General features: G+C 45.6%; 1 protein-coding gene across 1 annotated transcript; it reads left to right on the plus strand.

Moving 5' to 3' along the window:
* The first annotated feature begins 1,358 nt into the window (after positions 1 to 1,358).
* LOC130585045 (solute carrier family 23 member 1-like) lies at positions 1,359 to 21,975 on the plus strand. Its single transcript, XM_057385371.1, has 12 exons — positions 1,359 to 1,447; positions 4,953 to 5,102; positions 6,412 to 6,569; positions 9,235 to 9,394; positions 10,707 to 10,888; positions 14,270 to 14,390; positions 14,729 to 14,885; positions 15,053 to 15,306; positions 18,272 to 18,436; positions 19,297 to 19,405; positions 20,450 to 20,545; positions 21,706 to 21,975. Exons 1-12 carry the CDS (start codon positions 1,394 to 1,396, stop codon positions 21,972 to 21,974), a joined length of 1,875 nt encoding a protein of 624 aa, XP_057241354.1. The 5' UTR covers positions 1,359 to 1,393; the 3' UTR covers position 21,975.
* The last annotated feature ends 285 nt before the right edge of the window (positions 21,976 to 22,260 follow it).

A 22,260-nucleotide genomic window follows, 5' to 3' on the forward strand; every position in this document is an offset into this window, starting at 1 on the left:
GAGAGCAGCTCCATGAGCCAATGGGTGTCCCTTTGTCCCTTTCCTCACTCACTCACTCACTCACTCACTCACTCACTCACTCACTCACTCACTCACTCACTCTCTTTCTCAGGTGCACTTCCTCCTCATTCGGGCTCAACCAAAGGTTTCCTATAACAGAGTCTCAGGCATCAGAATTTATAAAAATGAACAATTTAATAGAGCAGTACATCTGCAGGTCAGCTTGAGATGAATGCCTTCAGAGAGGGACCATGAACAGAGTTCCCAGGCAATTTTATACTTAAGACTTATACATGTGCTCTTAATGCACTTTTTTAGTCCAATGGTGATTTTTGGTCTGGATCTTCTAATATCAGATTCTTTCTCTGTCTCCATGCAGGCAGGCCATTGCCTTATTTTATTGAGTTGGTAGTTGTAGATGTCCTTATCTTCTGTTTTGCACTCCTTGTGCACCTGTTCACTGGCAGAACATGGGGAACTAATGAAGTGTTTTGCTCAGGATAAATATTACAACTAAAACATTAGTGTATTATCAATATTCTTCTCACACTAAAGACAAAATGCAGCACTGTACCAGTTACTTGGAAAATTAACTGTATTTCAGCCAAAAGCATATCAGTGAAAGTTTACAGCTTGTGGCCCAAGCTTCAGTAAATATAGATAACCATGCTAAGCACGTAAAGCTAAGCAAACAGTATTCTAAATCACACAATATTACAATTATGACTCATTCTATTTAAAACTTATTTAAGCTAAACAATTAATATATCTCAACACTTAATCATTGGTTGCTGCCATAAATAAATTCACAGTAAAAGCTTCATTCTTTTCAGGCTGTAACAGGAGTATCCTACAAGATGACAATGTTTGTACCTATGCCAAAATACACACTAGTTTACATATGAAGTAAGTGAAATTATCTAGTAATTTAACTTCCCAAATATCATGACAAAGATCTTAAAACAGGCCCAGCCCCCACAAAAAATGCAAGTAGCTGTTCAAATAGTAATGAAGCAGTAAGTTCCAAGGCTGTGCAGGATGCCTCTCTGATATCCTCCAGAATCCTTACCTATTGACGAAGTTTTTTCTGTCATCAGTTACTGATTCACTCATTCCAGGGAAGGGCTGCTTTCCAGTTTGGTTTGAATGCCGGTCCTCTAATCAGCTGGAGAAAAGGAGTCCCTTATATAAGCCAAAGAAAAGGAAATGCTTCTGCAGTACAGCTCACATGAATAGCTAGGACTGAGTGCTGTTTGGCTCCTGAAATCCAGCTTCTGCATCTTCTCGCCCTGTTTCTTTAGGGCTGTTTTGACTGGAAGGAGTGGGAATYTGGGAGGCTTTCCTCTTCTGACTGATTCTTTTTCAAGGCAGTCAGTGAAGGCAAGTGGAAGGCATGATCCCCTCCTCAGACAAAGATCTCAACGGGTTAGATAACCCCAGCTTTTTGGTGAGTCTGCTCTCTGAAGGGTAATTCTTGCATATAAACAGGTGCGAGCCCTGTGAAAGGAGGAGAAAGGGAAAGCCGGGGCTCAGGCTGCTGCAATGATTCTGGTGTGTGGTAAATTTCTGTCTTGGGTCTTRTCGATAAGAATCTGAGGAATGATTTCTTCACTACAGCCCCTGCTGCTGCTGCAGACTCAGCATACTTTCTACACTCTGGTGCCCTTCTAACTTTTTTTCTCTCCATTGTTTCTAAAATTATAATTTAGATGAATGKCAGCGCAAGTGTATCTGTACTGAAAAGCAAGTGAGCTTGTGGCTCCTTGTGGCTGTGTTGCTGGGTAAAGCATTTTATGTATTAATTAGAAAAATTACTATAGAAATTTAGCCTAGTAAAGACTGTGTTTCTTTGTCTTCTGGACTTATTTCCAGTGAGSTGAATTGTCAGAAAGATGATGAGAAAGAGGTTTGGGTGTCAGCTGAGGAAGGCACCCTGTAGAATTATAGCAGCTGTAAATGATGTGCCAGTCCAGAAGGGTGTGTTGCCCTGAGAATGCTGCTAGCTGTAACAGCCATGGGGCAAGGTCCTGGGACATGGCAGCCCCCTTCTTATCCCACAGCAGGGATCACCTCCATTAGAAACTAAAAGCTTTGCTTAGTTTCTGTCAGCAGGTGTGAAGGACTGGGGTCCTGCAACTCTCTTGCTACCTTGGTACACACTGCCTGTCTGTGCTACCTTGGAGGAAGCATTTAACCTCCCAGTGCACAAGTCACACATTTCTTGGGTGAGCTTGCTATGTGCCAGCTGTGGGCAGAGCCTCAGAAAGGTTCTCAGAGWCAGTCAGTTTTCTTTCATTATTTTTAACAGGCTTTCCATTTTAACTTGTTTTGCCATAACACATATCATACTTGTGAATTCTTATGATTTGAATCACCCTAAAGAAGGTAGAATACAAGGGTTTTACCTGCTGTTCAAGCAGTTCAGTTTCTGATTGCCTTCCTGATGCACTTATTTAAGAGGTGATGCTGTGTCTGAAGCCTGAGGCACATGGAAGGTGTACTGGTCCCCTGGATTCATGGGAGCAGCTGGGCTGAGAACCCCCAACAATGGTTTCCCTTCCCTGCTCCAGACTGCTTCTGCCTTGTCCTCCTGCCAGCATCTCAGCATCACAGGCTGACCTGAGGCTGGAATGCAACTCTGGAGGTCACCTTCTCCAAATGCCCTGCTCARGCAGCATTGCCCAGAGCCAGCTGCCCACAATTGTGTCTAGACAGTTTTTTAATATCTCTAAGGTTGGAGAATCTACAACTCCTCTAGGCAACTTGTGCAGTACTTGGTCACTCACAGCAAAAGAATGTTTTCTGATGTTCAGATGGTACCTCCCCTGGCATTTCAATTTGAGTCCAGTGCTTTTGCTCCTGTCTCATCCTGTTATCTCCACTCCATCCTTTTCCTGCTGAGCCCTGCTTGCTCCCCTCCAGCTTCTGGGGAGGGTCAGGCCCCTCATGTGATAATCATGCGGGGCTGTTACTGGCACAGGCTCTGCCTCCTGGTTAACACAGGGAAAATTGCAATGAAAAGAAAGGAGCTTACTGCTGTCTGCCTAGATTAGCATTTKTCTACCCATGGTGTTATTCAGCAGTAGYTGTCCCCAAATAACTCCATGCATGRKCAGTCTTAAGTATTTTGCAGTACRTTTGTTAATTCATGGCTCAGGCTCTCTTGTTCTGAAATGAAAATATCTGTACAGGGAGTTATTAAGGAATACCTTTTGCTCTTGAAATTCATGCCTGGGTTCAGTTTGAATTAACTCTGCCTTCACCTATCTRTTTAGAAGTATCTGCAATCTCCCACTTTGCCTAGGCTGGATAAGTACACCATGTTTGTTAAAGAGGCTTCTCYACCCTATGTATCCCATAGTAGAGTCTGAGGCTTTAAGTTGATTAAGGCAGTTTGAACGGTACTGCAGAAGAAAGAGCTGGAGCTGGGTGCCTRTGGGGAGGGACCTTGAACAAAGAAATTCGTGAGCAATTATATCCTTACAAAGTGAGTTTCCCACCCCTCACACATTCAGATCAATAGCAACATTAGGGTTTGGGTTCTTAGGGATTACATGGCCTGTTCTCAACAGTGTGATTTAAAATGGGACTTTGGAGGCTCAGYCAAGAGAATGGAAACGTGGAGGTTTCAGGTAAATGAATTTGGTATTGAATTAAATGAGTTAATCTGCCACACCTGCAAAATTTACATCAGAATGCAACATTAATTTTACATCCCTGTRCCCTGACCCCAGMACTAYCTGTTTCCTTCCTTCAGGGYCASGAGCATTAYTGCAGACACTGCTGTRTTGGACATTTTGGTGTCTTCAGGCTCCAGCAGGACTTGGAGGATAAAAATGCAAAAGAAGTTTGATGCAGACAAATTGTTTATGTTTCTCCAGACAGCAGGTTTCTGTCCCTGCCTGACAGAGCAGGGCAGCTCACGAAAAACCCTCTGCTGCCAGCATACTGAGGACTTGCTGGTTGGAGATGGGTCAATGAAACAAATGTTTTGGGGATCTTAATTCRCTTTTGCATCTGGGTCTAAGTGTAGTGGTTAGCAGCCTCCCTCCACCCTGTGTGTGTGTGCACAGGGGTCAGGGTGGGTTGGTAGGAGGCATGGACAACCAGGAGAATTTACTCTTTAATTTACAACTTTAAAGCTAATGAAGTGGCAAATGAAGTGAAGCACTACTTTGCTTTCCTCARCAAAATGCAGCTTTATATAAAAAACTCTGCAAGGCATAAAGGTCCCTGGGAAGCCCCAGGGGCTTCTGGCTGCCTGGGAAGAGATCTGAGCCTTACTGGGTAGCAGTTTCAGCCAGCTCCTTTGGCATGGATGTTGGGATTTCCCATCTACTGTGTCCCTGTGTCTCCTSCAGTTCCTCGGTAAGAGCAGGGTTTTCTAGAAAGACAAAAGGCAGGTGTCTCTATCAAGGCAGAACACTGGTAAGGGTGAGCATAAATAGATTGGAAAGAGAAAACCAAGGAAATTAAATATAAAATGTGCTTCTRCTCAGTAATTAGTGGCAATGAGGTGTTTTAGTATATTTTATCAAAAATGCTGTTAGGGAGGAATTGCCAGGAGGGACAGAGACCAGGGGACAGTGCAGCTTTCACTGCTGAACCCACTGCACACTCTTCCTTGCTTCTGGTTKCAATTTCTTCATCTTAGCTAGATTTTAATGATACCATCACAATTTCCCYAGATGTCCCTTTGAGATTGAGACACCCTCTAATGTTTCTTCAGGCCTAGRCACACTAGCACATACAAAAATTTTCCATATGTAGTTTTATGTCTCTGTTTTAACTTCCCCTCCTTGTGTTTTGGATTTTTTAAAAATATCGTGGCACTGTTGAAAGCTACAGAGGAGGTGTTCCTGCCAGACATGGAGCATGGCTGCAAGAGAAGCAGCTGTTGGGTGTCTACAGGGCTGGGCTGTGGCTAACAAAATGTCTCTCCTGYTGTCCAGGGTGAAGATGGTAGCAACTGCTCTTCCTCACCAGCTCATGCTGCCTGGGGCCCAGAGAAAGGTGGGGGCWCTGGCCATGGTGGAATAGAGCTTGGCTACACTGTCAGTGATGTGCCTCCTTGGCATCTGTGCATTCTGCTGGGCATTCAGGTGAGATGGGGAAACAGGTGGAGGCTGGAAATAGAGAAAAGCTACRTGGCTGTTCAGCCAGTTAATTGGGGTGAAACCTGAATTTGGGCATGCTTTACCTGCACTGGGCTTGACTGGAGCTGAGAGGCTGGATCTCAGTGAACTCAAGTCCTTTGGTCCACATCCTGAGCATTGACTGTTATCCTTGTGCCCACAGCTACATTGCACCCTTTGAAGTACAAATGGTCAGGCAGAGTCCTGGGACTGGGGTCAAATAGTTATTAAGAATGTATTGGCTACCTTGGCTGAAGATAGTCAAATATGTAAGGGCTTCTGAATTTCTGCCCTCCCATGGCAACAAAAACTCAGCAGAAGTTCTGGCTGGTGTCTGTGCCCAAGTGTGTTAAATGACCAAGTGGCACCAATGCCATGCTGGGTAGGGAGCCTGGGGGAAAAGAGACCTCAGARTCATTAAGGGAATGATAGAYTGTGCTTTGAGGTTGGTGGAATTTYKTACTTTGTTTCCTTRAATAGAAATTTAGAGTGTATCAACCCAAGGTTTTCTGAACACATCTGCATCATAATTTTAATAAAACATGCTTCATACAGTGAGTTGCTGAATGCCACCAGTTCCACCACTGCGGTCCTGTGTTCCACAGAGAGAGTTAACAACAAAGGTTAATAATTGAAACAAAAAGAAGTTTGAAAAAATAGTTTCAGATTTAGTCATTAATTACAGGCCATTRTAGAAATACATCTGTGACTCTTCTRACAAATACAATGCCCAATTTTCCATTCTTTGGCACCCACTTTTATGGTTAYCCATAACTGCACTATGTGAGAAAAGCTACTTAGGGCAAAGAACATGTAGCTCCAATGTGCCATCTTTTTATGTCATCCTTTGTGGTGCAAAAAAAATAGGCTGAAATATTTGCATTACTTTGCCTGACTGCTTTCTTCACGTAGCTTGGGGTGTCCCCAGCTTCCTGGAAAATTATGTGCAACAGCTTTGTCTGCAGGTGCTGGGGATAAACTGGCTGTGTCTCAGCCTCAGAAGTCCAGACAGYGGCCTCAGAAGTCCAGAGTACTACAAAAGGTCTTTGGACATGTAAAGGAGGAGACATTTCAGTGGGTGCATTGCAATTCTTGTAGGTGCTTTGGAACAGYCCCTAACAGAGCATTAAAGCTGACAAAAATTAAAAAAAAAGAGAGAGAATGGGTGATACCAGAATCACCCAAGCACAAATCTGTGAGTTCTCTCAACAACATGATAATAATATACAGCCAGTTTTGTGTCCTTCTTCACCCAGTCTTTCTCTGTGGCTCCTAGCACTTCTTGACAGCCATGGGAGGTCTTGTTGCCATTCCGCTGATCCTCTCCAAAGGGCTTTGCCTTCAGAATGACCTRCTGACCCAGAGCCACCTGATCAGCACCATCTTCTTTGTCTCAGGAATYTGCACCATGCTGCAGGTCCTCCTGGGAGTCAGGTAGGCCAAATGCAAGAAGTGAGAATGTGAGCAATTACTGTGTGCTAGTCCACCACCCTGTTGTAGAGTTTATCAGTGAGAGTCATTTGTTACCTTTGGGCAATCAGGGCTCATGCCAAAGCACCCCGAAACTGCTGAGAGCTTTGCAGGGCTACCTTGCTATTCTGAATTTTGTATCTCCTGATATTCCATATACCTTTTGTTGGGCTCATAAGGAATCTGTCCTCAAAATAATAGAGCATTGCAACATGCAGGTGAAAGTATCTGCTTGCTCCTTACTCCAGGGATTCTCCAGCTGTGGCAGGAGCCTTCAGGTTTGGATCCAGGGTCAAGAGAGCACAGATTCTACAGAAAACTCTAGGGGAGGGGATAACTAGGAGAAATTGAAGTCCATCTGCCACCACTTAGGGACTCAKGGAGGAGCTCAGCAGCATGTCCTGTTATGTGGTGCCACTTCCCAAGCTCAGGGATTGGTGGCACAAAAAGTGAATCCTTTGCTGATGAGCCGTTTAAGAGCCATTAGTGTTATGAGCATGGAGTTACCATCCAGTACCCAGAAAATGAAGCATTTAATGAGAGAGATGATTGCAAGTACTCCCCCTTTCCAGAAAAGACCCTCTATCTTTGCTGATCTTGAAAAATTTCTTCTATTCCCCTTGTCATAACTCTGGGCTGCCTCTCTCTTTCCACAAGGTGTTTTTAACTCCAGTATGGTGGGAATCCATGTTTCTTGCTTCAAGACAAAAATTATCTTTATGCTTTTTTGGCTTCTGAATCTGAGAGACTCTGGTTAAAACTTCCACCATCAAATCACTGGTCAACTGCCAGATCCACAAAACGTTTTTACTCCTCCTGCTTCATTCACTACTGAAACTTTTCTATCTCTCTTTGTCTTAAGAAGTATCTTTAGACAAACTTCCCAGAAGATGCTCCCCTTCTCCTACATTGTTAAAGGATTAGTGGAGGAAGGAGAGGCACCCTGACCAGAAAAAAAAAAGAAGAAACTGGTTCTTCAGCTAAATTCTGACKGGGGTGGATGACCATTGCTGCTGGTGCAATTTAGGAGTTCTGAGTTCTCCCAGGCACCCTCCAAATGCTTCCATGAATTCCTGACAGCTCAGATGTGCCCTGCTCCCTGCTCCTCCATTAGCTGAGGATGAAAGAGTAGCAGGGAGCCTCTCTCTCCCATGGCTGAAAAGCTAATTGGGGTACAATAGATCAAATTAAGTGGTAAGAAGTTGTTCCCATGGGATAAACTCGAATGGCTTTTGCGTGCTGAGGGTGCAATTGCTTTGTTGCTGACCCCAGCAATAAGGCAAGAGRACATTAATGAGGTAATAGCCAAAGGAAAAGCTGACCCACTGCAACCTGCAGYTCAGTCATGTTACACAGCATGAAAAAGCAGCCAAGAGTCCCAGACAGTCACTGGAGACACTATCAGAGGCTCCTGAGGGGAGACAGAGGTCACTTCTGTTATGGTAAGCCCTGCTTAGTAAATGCTTGGACATCATGTACTGTTTATCAAAACATAATATTGCCTTCCCTAATTCTGCAGCTTTCCCTCTTGCAAACAGGAAAGAGTTCAGTGTGCCCCAGAAGTATTGCCTTGACACCCCATTTTGCTCTGAGCCCTTCTACATCAACACTGAGCTCACCCATGCCAGCACAGGCTGTGGAATAGCTTGAAGACCAACACAGCAGGAACTATAAATCTATTGTTAGATTCTAAGTCATGGCCCAAGGCCTTCTTTGTTTCTTTTTGTTTGTTTTTTGTGCCTTGCCCAGCAAAATTGTTTCAAAAAGMAAGGTCTATTTGACAGCGGTTCGGTTGTGCATGGCTGATATATTTGACTGAAATATTTGTTTTAGGTGACAGAGACATGGTGCAGTTACAGCTATGCCATCTCTTATTTTCAAGAATGGTAGAAATGCCTCTGTTTCAGGGAAAGTTGTGCCCTGCAAAAGCACTCACCTGAATTGCTGTCCCACTGCTTTACTGAGCAGGTGCCATGAGAGCTCCTTGCTTTAGGGGTTCCTCCTAAGGGTGGGGTTTCCTTTCTAGTTCCAGTGGAAATGCAGAAGAGGACTTGACATTAAAACCTAGTGTACTTAAAGCCAGGTCACATTTTCTGTCACACACAGACTAAACATCGTTGTGACATGGAGAGTAGTTAGTCCTTGTGTTCATGAGCAGGTTGTGAAGAAAACTGAAGCAGTTAAAGAGGACAGAGGAAGCAATTGGATACTGGCAAGAYTGATGCTGAGCTTTTCTTCAGTGTCTCACCATCTTTCTTCCTTGGTCCTTTTCCCTCCTCCAGATTTTTCCTTTGGTTGTTCTGCTCTGTGCAGGTCTGTGGTCTCATCAGCCATTAGGACAACTGCTTTTTCCTTAACACGGGGTAGCAGGGTTGTAACAGTGATGAGCCCCTCCATTGCTGGTATTTGAACCTCAGCTCTCACCCCATGTCATTGCTCTTGCATGCAATGGGCAGCAATTCCTACTTATGGTCAGTGATGGTGACCTGCTGCAATGTGTCAAAAGATACTCTCAGAGGCCATGGGCAGACTGATTTTAAATTTTGGTTTTCTTTCCTTTCTCTTACCCCTATGGAGCTGAGTTTCTAGCATTCACACTTGTCATTTTTTCCCTCTACTCTCTTTCCAGGCTGCCTATTGTACAAGGAGGGACTTTCACATTTGTGACCCCCACCTTGGCAATGCTGTCTCTCCCCAGTTGGAAGTGCCCTGCCTGGACCCAGAATGCCACCCTGGTGAATACCTCCTCACCAGAATTCATCCAAGTCTGGCAGACACGGATGAGAGAGGTATATTACATTTTCAGTGGCATCTGGATCAGGGCTGTTTGTTTTCAGKGAAGTGCCTGACCAATCATGCCCATCACAGCTGGAAAAACTTGTATTTCCAATGGACCTTGGTGCTCATGCTGTTCAGCTTCCAAAGCATCTATTCTCTATCAAAAAAGCAGGTGCTTCACTGCTGCTGAACAAGGGACATGTTCAGTGATTTATGGCCCCTGCAAAGTCCCCACTGGTAAAGTCAGATCCCTTTTCCATAATGCATGGTTAGCCTTGAGGAAGCAAGAGAGGGAAAATATTTTCAAGGAAAGGACCCTGTCTAAGCATAGGAAACCTAGTAAAAAAATGCAAGGCAAAGCCTTCTGTAAATATTAAGGACAAAGGCATTCTTAGGTAATCAGAAAAGGGTCTCACTTTATTCTAYATTGATTGCCTTAATTAGAGCAAATGTCTAAACTTGCCTCTGTTGATCCATTTGTTTRTGTGCTTTCCAAACCACTTGGGAAATGCTGAAAGCTCACCACACATTTGCTGTGCAGCACAGGCTGCTCTCTGCTAATACACATAAATCTATCACAAGGACACCACTGACATCTCCTTTCACCCCGAGTCATTCACCCAGCCCCTGTGTTTCTCTTCCCTTTGGAACTGGGGGAAGGAAGGTGCTCAGCACCACAAAGGTCCCAGCCTGGGCTTATCACCAAATCTGAGAAGGCAGAGAGCAGCCTCACCCCTGCCTGAAGCTGCCACTGAATCGAGCAGCATTTCAGAATGTAATTGCTGGCTCCTTGGCAGTGATTGTCAAAACTAGGGAAGTTCAGGATGATAAATGTGTTCCTGGAGTGAAACTGATATCCGGAAAGAAAAGAGGCTGTAATCAGTCACTTGCCCCACCAGTGTGCTGAAAGAGACCCAAACCCGTCCCAAAAGGGAGATCAATAGAGATCATGGCCCTACACCTGTTCTCGGRGCAAGAGCTTTTCTTCTCTCCCTTGAGGGAGCAGGCAGGAGAGTGCAGGGCAGGTGATACATGCTTGGGTAGCCCAAGAAGACAGGGAGGAGGTGATCTCTCAAACAAAATTAGCCCTGGTGAGGACTAAATCCATCAGCCAAGGCAGCAGTTGCTGTGCTGCTGCTTTGGTGGTCCTTCCTCACACATAATTTCTGCCAGGTTTTACTGTTGTCAACACRAGGCCTCTAAGCCAGTTTGTCACTAGAAAGTGAACCTGGCTCTYATGCTGGATTTGCACTAACATGAAGGAAAGGCTCAACAGCTGGAGCTCCTTCCAAACTCTTCCTTTCTTCCTCCATTTTCTCCCAGGTGCAAGGAGCTATTGTTGTAGCTTCCTGCTTTCAAATCTTCGTTGGATTTTCTGGCCTGATTGGATTTCTGATGAGGTTCATCGGCCCCCTGACAATTGCCCCCACCATCACCTTGGTTGCACTACCTCTGTTTGAGTCAGCGGGGGATATGGCTGGGGAGCACTGGGGCATAGCATTCATGTAAGTCTCATTTTTCTGTGGAAAGCTGAGTATACAAATCACCTGCCTTTAATACGAAACCAAGTGTCACAGTCTGTAGCAGAGTTCCCCTGGGTTCAAGGTTTATTTGTTGAGCACCAACACATGACAGGCTTGTGCAAGGCAGCCACGTGATATAGTAGTTCTCCTCCAACCCCAGGAGGCTAAAGCCCTTAGCAACAAAGCAAAACCCAAATATGAGTTTTAAACCCCTGATTTTGTGAAAATCTAAAGCTCRTAAGTCAGTAGAGTTACAAGCCTTTCCCATGCGTGTGCAGTCTCTGTCACAGTTGTCTACATGCACTGTCTTACACACCCATTATTTACACTGAAAAGACATTCCAAAAATGTCAAAGTTGAGCACTCAGAGTTAGGTATTCAATGTTGAAACAGCTGGTGCTTTATGTATTGTCTTCACATRAGTAGGAGGAATTGTTCTCTCCAGAGAGGGCCTCGGAGGCTTTGGAAAGGTCTATTTGCACATGTAACTTTGCAGCAATCAGTTCTTTCAAGGACATTTGTCTGCCTGCCCTTCTGCATGAGTKCAGAGTGTGGTGGAATTTCCTTGTGATTTCAGAAATCAATTAAAAAAGGAGAAATGCCACTGCATGGCTGCCTTGCAGACTTGGCACCTTCAGGTCCCTAGTGTAGACTTCCATGTGGGATAGCATGCAACAGGACTAGGTTGTTAACCTCTCTCTGGGCTCCCATTACTTGGGAGCTGGCTTTGGAGACTCGGGACACAAGCTTGACTGTAGCCCTGGGAACACAGCACATTTTGTGGGGACATGCTCCAGCACACTTCTCTCCTGGACWTTCCTCCTCCCTGCACCTCCCAGACACAAAAGCTACCTCTCTTCTCCACCCCCACTTCCTCACCTAGCTGGTCTCTTCCACCAGCACTCCATATGATTCCRAATCCTGCTTGAAACCCAGCTGTCTTTTCACCATTGGTTTTCCCATCACATCCCTGGCTTGTTGCCCTGTTGTCCAGCTCTGGTGATTTGTCCTAACCTCTTTGCTTAGCCAGTGTGAATTTTCCTCTACAAATTGTATGTTCTTGCCTGGACTATCTCCTTTCTCTGCTGCTCTTCTCCAGCCACTAGCTCCTAACCTCAGACTCATGCTTGACCTCTTTGCCCAGCTATGCCACTCCATTAATGGGGTCCCAGTCCTTCAGCCTGTGTCCCTGCTCTCAGCCCAAGTCACCCTTTCTGTCCTGTTCATTTCTGTCCCATCTTCTACCCATGATAATCCCAATCCTTTCTTTCTTGATTTAGATACCTTAACCCTGGTCTGATCACTGTGCTCTGAGCCATCCCAGATGTGTCCTCTTTTGCTGCCTTCTCCATGTTCCATGGGTATCATTAGGAAAGGAGGGATAGCAGGGATGGAGAAAGAGGAAKACATGAGCCATGTGGTCTCAGGCCTGTTGTTCAGCCCCACCACATCCCAGAGCTCTCATGAAGGAAGATCCCCACTGTTGCCTCAAGAAATTTCTCTAGTGTGTGGTGACTTACTCCCTGGTGATGGTGCACATACAGTACATCACTGGGCAAGGCCTGGATTCTGACAGCTCAGAATCTTTATGGTCTGCAAATGTGAAAGTCTGAGATGTTTCTGCTGACTTCTTTGGACATAGAGTTGTTGTTGCAGATTAGGCATACCTGAGCAGATTTTGTGAGAAATAGCAAAATCCTTTACCTCAAAGAACAAGTTCTACTAAATCTCAAATTTCTCCAGGTCATCAGGAGATCTTGTTACTGATTTYCTAGGTAAAATGACCTTTTCAATGCAGACTGTATGTTATGTCTATTTCCTGAACATCACTCTTTGAAATAGGTTTGGTATGTATTTTTCCAAAAATATTTGGCCTGTGGCAGACATTTTCCATGGAATTTTTCATCCTGAATGGGTAAAGTTAGGCAGAGTTATAAACAACTGAAAATAGAGTTTGTTACTAGAATAGTTAGAATAGTTACTAGAATTGTTACTAGAATACTAGGCAACCTGAATAATAAGCAGTGACACCTCCCTGAGACAGAGGAGGGTTCTGCAGTGAGTCATAAGGCTGCTGAGCACCTTTGTTCATGCAAATGCACAAAATGTGCACTCAGTCTGTCTGGGCTCTGTAGCATTAGAAACCACAAATTGAAACCACTTTCTCCTCAGACTTTCTGCCTGCAGTCATGCAGTGCTTTGAATTGTGACCTAACTTTTGAATTGTGATAGCTAACCTCAGGCTGTATGCTGTGGAGTGTCTGCAGAGAAGTGAGGATAGCATTTTCTTTGCACTGTTGTTCTGCCTATCCCTGAATATTGAAACTACAGTTCATCACCTTTTTGCACATGGACAACTACCAGTTTTCCACCCACTGTCGGTGCACTTCAGCTAGTGCAATTGATTTCTCACTAAATCCTATCCTGATTAACTCACCCAATGTATAAAATTTAGACTTGTTATAAAACAATGAGGAGCTCTTCAGAGGCCTGGTTAACACAGGAAATGTCCATAGTCTTCTACCAGCTCAGCAATCAAAGTGGGATGCCCAGTCCCTGCCCTCTCTCCACATTTGGCTGTCTTCAGCTTCATCTGGTTGGCCCTTCTTGAAGGAAAGATGCATGGGGGCAGGTTGTGAGTGCTGCTGTTGGCAAATGTGTCCTACAAAAGGGATGGGACAGGAGCTGCACCTGCGGTTACTTCCACCAGCACGAGCCCCAGGTGCTGCTGGGGGCACACGGGAGCACCCCTGCCCTGGAGGGCCCCTTCATCGTGCAGCCCTTGCAGACAGAGGGCTGTGCTCTCCCCTTCTCARCTGGCTGGGAGGGCTCCGGGGGCACCATGTGCAGCCCCACAGTCCCACCATGTTTTWTCTTTCAAAACAGGGATTTACACAGCCAAACCAAATCCTCTTCTTTTACTGTGCCACAAGAGCTTTTTTCCCCTTGAGGAACAGCACAGGTAAACCTGAAATCAGGAAACCAATAAATTCTGTCTTTCTAGTGTATCTGAATTACAGAGGCAGGACCTGAACCTTGAATATCTGTCAGGTCTTTCTTAGGCATCATTTTTAACCTTTCTGCAACTGTGTCATACTCACAGATGCACTACCTGGAGTGTAAGTCTTGAAACAATAAGGAAAATGAGATATTTGCAAATGTGCAGGAGCTATCAGTAGATTATGATGGAAAGCTTGTTCCACCTCTGGCTTGATGGAGTGGGAGCTACCCTCCGCTGCTGAGAACCTCTCTTTTTGGATCCTTAGAGTCTGGGTTCTTGGGTAGCAGGTCTTCACTTAATGTGGGGACAGGTGGGCAGCTGGGGACCCACTTTGTTTATGGTYTCATTTTCCCTCCTTCTAGGACTATTTTTTTCATAATTCTGTTCTCTCAGTACCTGAAAAATGTTGCTGTGCCAYTGCCATCTTACCAGAGAGGCAAGAAGTGCCACTTCTTTCCAGTCTACCTCTTCCAGATCTTCCCGGTATGTTGGAGTTCCGGGAGACCAGGGGATTGTGACAGAGGGACTGGGCTCCCTGACATCTGCCCCGGGCTGCCTGAGCTCTTTCCACTCGTGTCCAGATGAGTTAGCACTTGCCAGCTGAGCCTGGGCAGCAAGGGGCAGAGGGGAAAAAGCTCCCCACGGCCCTGACCATTGGGAGGGAGGGAGACAAGGAGAGAGGGCCACCAGGAGGCCCTGTTGCCTCTTTGCCTTCATCCCGTGTGCAGGGGAAAGGGTCGGGCAGGGACCCACCTTGTCCCAGCCATGCTGGAGAYGCAGCCATACCTTAACCAGACGCCACTGCTGCATGTGACGGGCAGGTGCTGCTGGGGCTCTCTCTGAGCTGGCTGCTGTGCTACATGCTGACAGTGACCGGCGTCCTCCCTGCGGACCCCACCGCCTACGGCCACATGGCCCGGACGGACACTCGTGGGGACGTTCTGTCGCAGGCTCCTTGGTTTCGGCTGCCTTATCCAGGTACCACTGCCCCCATTCCCCATCCTGCTTGCACCTCCACTTAGGAGCAGGGAGAGATTAAATGTTTAAAATCAGGCAAACACCCACAGGTATTCCTGCTGTTCTTCCTTCCCCGGGGCAGATTTCAGGGTAAATGTGCCCCTCCCATCTGAGCTCTTTCCTTGCAGGCCAGTGGGGAAAGCCGACGGTCAGCCTGGCCGGCATCTTCGGCCTCCTAGCCGGGGTGATCTCCTCCATGCTGGAGTCCGTGGGCGATTACTTCGCGTGTGCCCGCCTGTGCGGGGCTCCGCCGCCGCCAAAACACGCCATCAGCCGCGGCATCGGGGTGGAGGGCATCGGCTGCCTCCTGGCTGGGGCCTGGGGCACGGGCAGCGGCACCACATCCTACAGCGAGAACGTGGGGGCCCTGGGCATCACCAAGGTGAGCCTCCTGCAGCGGGGTGGCTGTGCTGCGTCCCGGAGGGTTCCCCCCCGGGTGTGTGCACAGGAGTGTGGTGCACGTGGTTGTGTCTGGATCTGGGGAATGATCTTAGCGTGCCTTCTGAAAGGCATCCTGGAAAATTGTGCCCTGCACATTGGAGACCAGCTCAGCAGCACTATGAGTGACTTGACAAAGGCAGGCAGTGCTTCCCTTTCTCTGCTTCTGGTCTGCATGGGGAATTAAAAATGCATTCACTCGTGGCACCTGGCCTAGGTAGGGCTACAGAGAATGTGCTGCATCTGAGCGAACCTGGGGAGGATGAGAGAGGAGAGGAAGGGAAAGGGAAAATCTTTAWTAGGGCTTCAAATTCCACAGTTTTATAACACTAGGATGGCAGTTKTGAGAAGTAGACTATTTCTTTGGGGTTATAAAATGGGATAGCAAAGGTTTATGTTTTTAAAACTCTACATTTTGTGAGTACCTTGAGTATATCAATTACTCTTATCAGGGAAAAAAGTTTCCAGAGATAAGCTTGAGAATCAGATCATAGATTTTCACTAAGATTTACAGCCAGAGGATAGGCTGACAGACATCTAGTTGCTAACTGGACAACATTTTCAAATGACCGTCAGAGCAAAGTCCTGCCAGAAGAGCTATGAATCAGTAAATAAATGCAGAATTTAACTTACAGCTTCCACTCTATAATACTGCTTATTTCACTCAGTCCCAATAATCATTTTTCACAGATTGAAGTGTTGCTGAGGTGGCTGCCTCGAGCACWGAGGGCTGTCTGGATGCCTGCATGGAGTCCCGTTTAGCCTGTCACCATGTGTACGTTGCCATTAGGAAGTCTGTGCACATTAACCATCTACCTGAGCCAGTTCTTTCCTGGCATGTAGTTTGTTCCATGTATTGTRTGTATGGGATGCTGCCCGGGCTCATAACTGCCAGATTATAGGACATGTATTCTCACAATGTACACTAAATGGACATGCCATCCTTGCAGATTCAGGAGAGATATTTCCCTTGGATCCCACCTTTGCTCACTCTGTCTGCACTTGAAAGAGCTGAAAATACAGTGTCATCTCAGTCAATTTAAATCAGTGTAAACACTCTGGTTGGGACAGATGGAGACKCTGAGAGCACAAGGCAGATTTAATTTCTTTTTTTAAATGGGAAACATGTTTTTCCATAACAAATGGAAACACAAGGGATTTGTTTCCTACTTAAACAGAGATGGCCAGCACCACCTGAGAAGTCTTTGGAGGTCTCAGATACACACAGGGGCTGTCAGATAAGGCAAGGAGAAGCTGCTAGAAGCTGCCAAGGTACAACATTTTACAAGGCACCAGGCACCAACATTTAAACAGCTTGGTAAGGCCCAGTATACCAGTACTGAGCACTCACTTCCAGGAAAAGGAGGATTTTAAAGAGAGGTAAAGGCCTAAGAGTCACTACWTATTGTGGGGAACTYGGCAATTTCTTCAACCTTAAGAAARAGAACTGATTTTGTTGTTTTTYTGATATAATTGAAAGAAATGCTGAACTAGTGGCTTTAGCAGAATATGGTCATGGTGGTATCACTGGATGAGRTCTTTTGCCTTTAAGGCCAAGTYCATATATGTGGTATTTCAACATTTTGGCAAATTGGGAATCTGAATGTTTGTTCTAATCCTGAAACAAATAGATCTGTTGGTTTTTATTAATTAACATTTAGATGGTAATAGTGTCCCAAAGTTTTAAGCCAAGGAATTTAAAAAGCCCATCTGAAGGCAATGCATGATTTTATTTTGAAACTCAAATCTTTTTAATTTATCTTTCACAATCAAGAAAGACSTAGAATATTTTAAAGGGACATTAAGAAATACTTAAAAAGAGGCACTACTAGTTTCTGAGAATGTTTTTGTTGAAAGCATTCACAAAAATCCTCTTGTAATTAGACATTCTTCAGATAKTTAAAGGGAGGGATTAAAATATTTAATTGAATTATAAAATGTTTGCAGAGGATTACAGAGTTTCCCTGACACAAATGTTGTARGTTTAGCATGACTCTTTAGGCAGTCAAAGTTTTGGTGTGGGCAAGGCATATCTTGAATTGGAAGTTTAACAAATATTGCTGCTTTTCTTTTCACTTTCCATGTAAATGTCTCTTTCAACCCTTTGTTTGGCAGATATTCTTTTTCTTTCCTATTCGTATACTATAAACAGATCTGAATGAAAGGTATGGCTTGATGCTTCATCCCATCTCTGTTGTAGTGTTCAGCCAAGAAAAGGCTACCCTGACTCTTCCTAGGGGAAACAAGAAAAAAATGGTTTTACTGAAGATAGATGGGTGATGAGAGATAGGGACAGATCAAGAGACTTCCTCACTTCTTATTTCTTGACCATAGAAAGGACATATCWGATCCCAGAGTTCAGGATGGAGCAGCCAACTAGCTCTGCTCTCTGAAATTTTGGTCTCTGGGGGATGGAGGGATCATTGTGGGACACCTCGTTGAAAGTCACTTTTAGACAACAATCCAAACCCTGGTGGAAGGATTGTCCACTCAATTGACTAGGAGGTTGCAGCACCAGGCTGTATGTATGCCAAGATATTCCTAGGCTAGAGCAAGAATAAGACTGTATGTATGGATTACTGTGCTCTTAATTTAACTTTTAAATTTCAGTTTAACAGCAAACTGTTGAAATCCTGACAACAGTAGGAGAGAGGATAACACCGAGTAAATAGGTGTAGTGCTCTCAGAGTGCCTTTCATTATAAATATTTATGGTGTATAAATACTGGTGCTTCCCATTCAGTGCCAGCATCGCAGCTCACCAGCAGCTGTATCCAAACCTGTTCCTGAACATTCCATGGAGTACTTGGGCCGGAGCTGCAGCCCCTGCCTGGCAGGTTTGTGCTGGAGCCTGTCACCCCCTTTCTCCGCTGGCCGGTGCATGACTGCTCGCTCTTCCTCTTGTCCCAGGTCGGGAGTCGGATGGTGATCATTGCTGGTGCCTGTGCCATGCTCCTGAGCGGCATCTTCGGGAAAGTTGGGGCARTGCTTGCCAGCATTCCCACCCCTGTGATTGGAGGCATGTTCCTTGTGATATTTGGAGTTATTGCGGCAGTGGGGATTTCCAATTTACAGGTAACAGCTGTGTGAGCTCTGTTTCATCCCTGGTGAAGGGGACTTAATTTCATTGAAACAGAGAATCATAGAATGAGCTGAGCTGGAAGGGACCCACAAGGACCATYGAGTCCAACTCCTGGCCCCATGCAGGCCACCCCAAGAATCACCATGATCCTGAGAGCATTGTTCAAACACTCCTTGAACTCTGTCAGCCTTGGTGCTGTGACCACTTCCYTGGGGAGCCTGTTCCAGTGCCCAGCCAMCCTCTGGGTGAAAAAACCTTTTCATAATATCCAGCCTAAATTTCCCCTGACTCASCTTCATGCTCTTTGCTTTCACAGGTCATGAGAGTARAGATCAGTGTCTGCCCCTCTGCTTCCCCTTATGAGGAAGCTGCGGAGTACAATGAGGTCTCCTCTCAGTCTCCTCCAGGCTGAACAAGCCAAGTAACCTCAGTCTCTCCTCATGAAGCTTCCCCTCCAMACCCATCACCATCCTCGTGGTCCTCCTTTGGACATTCTCTAATAGCTTTTTATCTTTCTTCTATTTTGGTGTCCAAAACTGCACACAGGACCACAGTTTCAAGTAAAATTCTTAACAGACTGTGTCAGTTATAGCCACACTGCAGCAAATGTAAACATTTATGTTGGCAATTCCTCAGGTAAAGATACAGGGCTGTACCCAGAGGGGCTGAATCGAAAAGGGCTCCCTGGTTAGGGAAGGGCTGGCTGGCACTGGGGCCTGCAGGACCACAAATGCCCCAGCAGCACCAGGGCTGGGCCCCCTTCTGATTGTGGTGTTTGCATCCCACTGTGTCTCATGAATACAACAGTAATCCACAATTGTAAACATGTAGTGTATAAATTTTCTCCGTGCAGTATACAGATATGAACTCCTCAAGAAACATCTTTGTTTTTGGATTTTCTGTATTTGCTGGCCTCACAATTCCCAGCTGGGCTAGCAAGAACAGTACACTGCTGGAAACAGGTAAGAAGTGATATCAGAAGCATTTTCTTAGCATAAAACTGAAGGAAAGGCTTATCCAGAGAAATCTTTTAAAATACARTTTTTCCTGATGAAGTGCTGAAACCTGTGCTTTGTCTGTTGCCTGTTTCTTTCTTTGAGGGTTGTTCTTGCCTCTGATGCACAGCTCTGGTGCAGAAATCTCTGCTTTTGGTCTGTGACTGCACCACAGCAAATTCCTCTTGGGCTAAGGATTGTAGAGCACTTCCTTGGGACACATTCCTGGGATGGGGCAAGAGAATACTCCAGGRCGGAGTCTTGGTCAAAGTCTTGATGAATGAGGCTTTCTCATGTGCTCATACACAATAAAATGCTGTGCTTTCAAAATGGAAGAGCATACTCCTCTACTAAATTCCATCAAGTTCACTTCATTGAAATTGCCAGTCCTCCAACAGCTGCCCCTTCATTGTGTCTTGTGTGACTAATGGCTTCATCACAAAGGCTGTGGTGTCCTCTCTGACAGTGTATGTGCTGTGCTGAGTGGGCTTATTAGAGAGCTCACAAAGCACATGTTCTACAGATGGTCCATCAGAGGCTCAGAGCCACAGGGCTTTGCTCGTGGCCCTTATCCCTCAAGGGGGAACAACATACCTGGTGAACCTCTGGTGAAATCCCGTGCTAAATATACTCATATGAAGCTTGTAGTTCTGTAGGGAGCTGTTAGGTGTTACATTGTGGAAGTGCAGAATGTGTTTGGAGCAGAAGGTGGCTTTTTCTTGGACAGTACTGTGGTCTGCACTGTTAACAGGCTCTTAATGTATTTATGAGCCATCTCCTGCCCACCATGGATCTGGGAATAATCATGTAGAATAAAACAGTGGGTCTGAAACTGGCTGTGAGATGATTCTCCCTTCCACTGCCAAATCTTACATTCTGCTTTGGGATTTGCAAGCCTAGTCCAAGCAAGCAGGCATCTTGCATGGCAGCCTCTTGGCACCAGGTACATTGCTGATAAAACACGTGTTTTAAAACCCTGCACCCCTATCTACAGCTTTATTTTTCTGCTAGGAATCATCCAGCTTGACCAAGTGATCCTGGTGCTTCTCACCACTAGCATGTTTGTGGGTGGACTTCTGGGCTTTATCCTGGACAACACCATTCCAGGTAGGATTTGGTTAAATGACCTACTGGTTTGTGCCTGTCCAAAGTTTGTTCCCTGGTATTTTTTTGTCTTTGTTAGTCCTGTTCTATGGATAGGAGCTGTGCTAGCAGCCACAAAACACTGTGTGACTGTGCTCCTCCTAAAGAGGGTTAAGGAACAGAAGACATCACTGAAATGATCTCTGGTTGAAAAGCAGCAGCTTATCAAAAATTAACTAATTTGTCAGGACAACCCAGGCTGAGGAAAAGGCTTATTTGGCAAATAAATTATCTTTGAGCAGAATTCCAGCCTAGAACCATGTTGCTAGTTAAAAGGAGAGAGAAAAGTGGCTGTAATAAGTAGAAGAAGCCAATGTGTGCCTCCTTATGKGAGCTGCTAAAACTGAGGCTGAACTGGAGCCACAGCAGTAAAAAGCAGTAGGAAAGGCTGTTGAGCAAAGACAGGATATAGCACCTGCAGCTAGCCCTCACAGGCAGCAAAGAGCCTTGAATTTTCATCAGGCATGAGAGGGCGGGAGGGCATAAGAACAGGAGAGGAAACCCTCTATGCTGCTACAGGAAAAGAGAAGGATAGTCTATTAACCAGATTCTTTTACTGTCTGAGGCTTCTTGGGAAGCCAATCTCCCTTTGGCTCATTAATTTTCCTGCAGCCTTCGATCTTCAGCTCCTCTGGGCAGAATTTACCTCTATGGTCACTCCCTTTCCCAAGAGAGACTTTGCTGCCACAGCMGTTACAGGCACTCAGGAATCCCTTTGGCTAGGGTAAATACCTGTGCCTGAGTAGTATTTACTAGCAAAATCCACTCTGAAGTGTCTGGGCACATCCAGCCTTGTGTTCTCAGCACTGCATGAACCTCCCCTGTGAACAGTTCTTGGATCCCCCATGGCAGGTGAAAACTTGTCTTGGTATACAAGAGTCCCATGGAAAGCAGTGGAGAAAGACTGCTTATCTGGAAGCTGTTGCAGGAAAAAGGGTATTGTCTGGAAGCTCATTAGTGAATATTTGTAAAGAACTTCAGAGCTAAAAGGGTTTAAGTAGAAGGGATTTGTATTTTGTGCTGGGTCTGCTGGGATTTGAGAAATGGGTGTGAGGCACACAAAGCAGTCCTGTGCTTGAACACCTGATGTTTTAAACACGAAAATCTCACTTTTGCTGTTGCAGGAACACAGGAGGAGCGGGGGCTCCTGGCATGGAAGCAAAGCCAAGAGGGAGGAATGGAGAGCTCCCAGCTCATTTCCAAGGTCTATGATCTTCCATTTGGCATAGGCACCAAATACTGTGATGTCTCTTGGTTTCGTTGTCTCCTTGCTTGCCTCAAAAGACCCTCTGGTGACAAGAGAATGAATGAACTGAAGACTGTTGGACAGAAAAACAGCGTTAAGGCAGGCTTAGAAAGGGACTCTGAGATGGGTGCTGATACGGCAATATAAGCACCTGACCTGCAGGTGAACTCATCTCAGAAGCAGAGGTCTGAAAGTGTGTCTGCAGTCCTCATCATTGGAGCATGAGCTGGCAGCTGTTAGAGGGGGGAGCATGAGAATGATAATGGATAATGTCTTCCTCTTCCCAGCTCTGCTCACTGCACCACTGGTGACCTTGAGGAAGTCATTTTTTTCATCTCTCTTTCTGCCTGCCCATTTCTAGGAAGAACCTAATCCCTCTTTGSGGAACACCAAAGCCCAAGAAATGCCTAGCAAAGATGTTCTGTTTCCTTCC

This window comes from Malurus melanocephalus, unplaced genomic scaffold (assembly GCF_030028575.1).
Source record: "Malurus melanocephalus ecotype Western Australia unplaced genomic scaffold, MMel_1.1 scaffold_16, whole genome shotgun sequence".
Lineage (NCBI taxonomy): Eukaryota > Metazoa > Chordata > Aves > Passeriformes > Maluridae > Malurus > Malurus melanocephalus.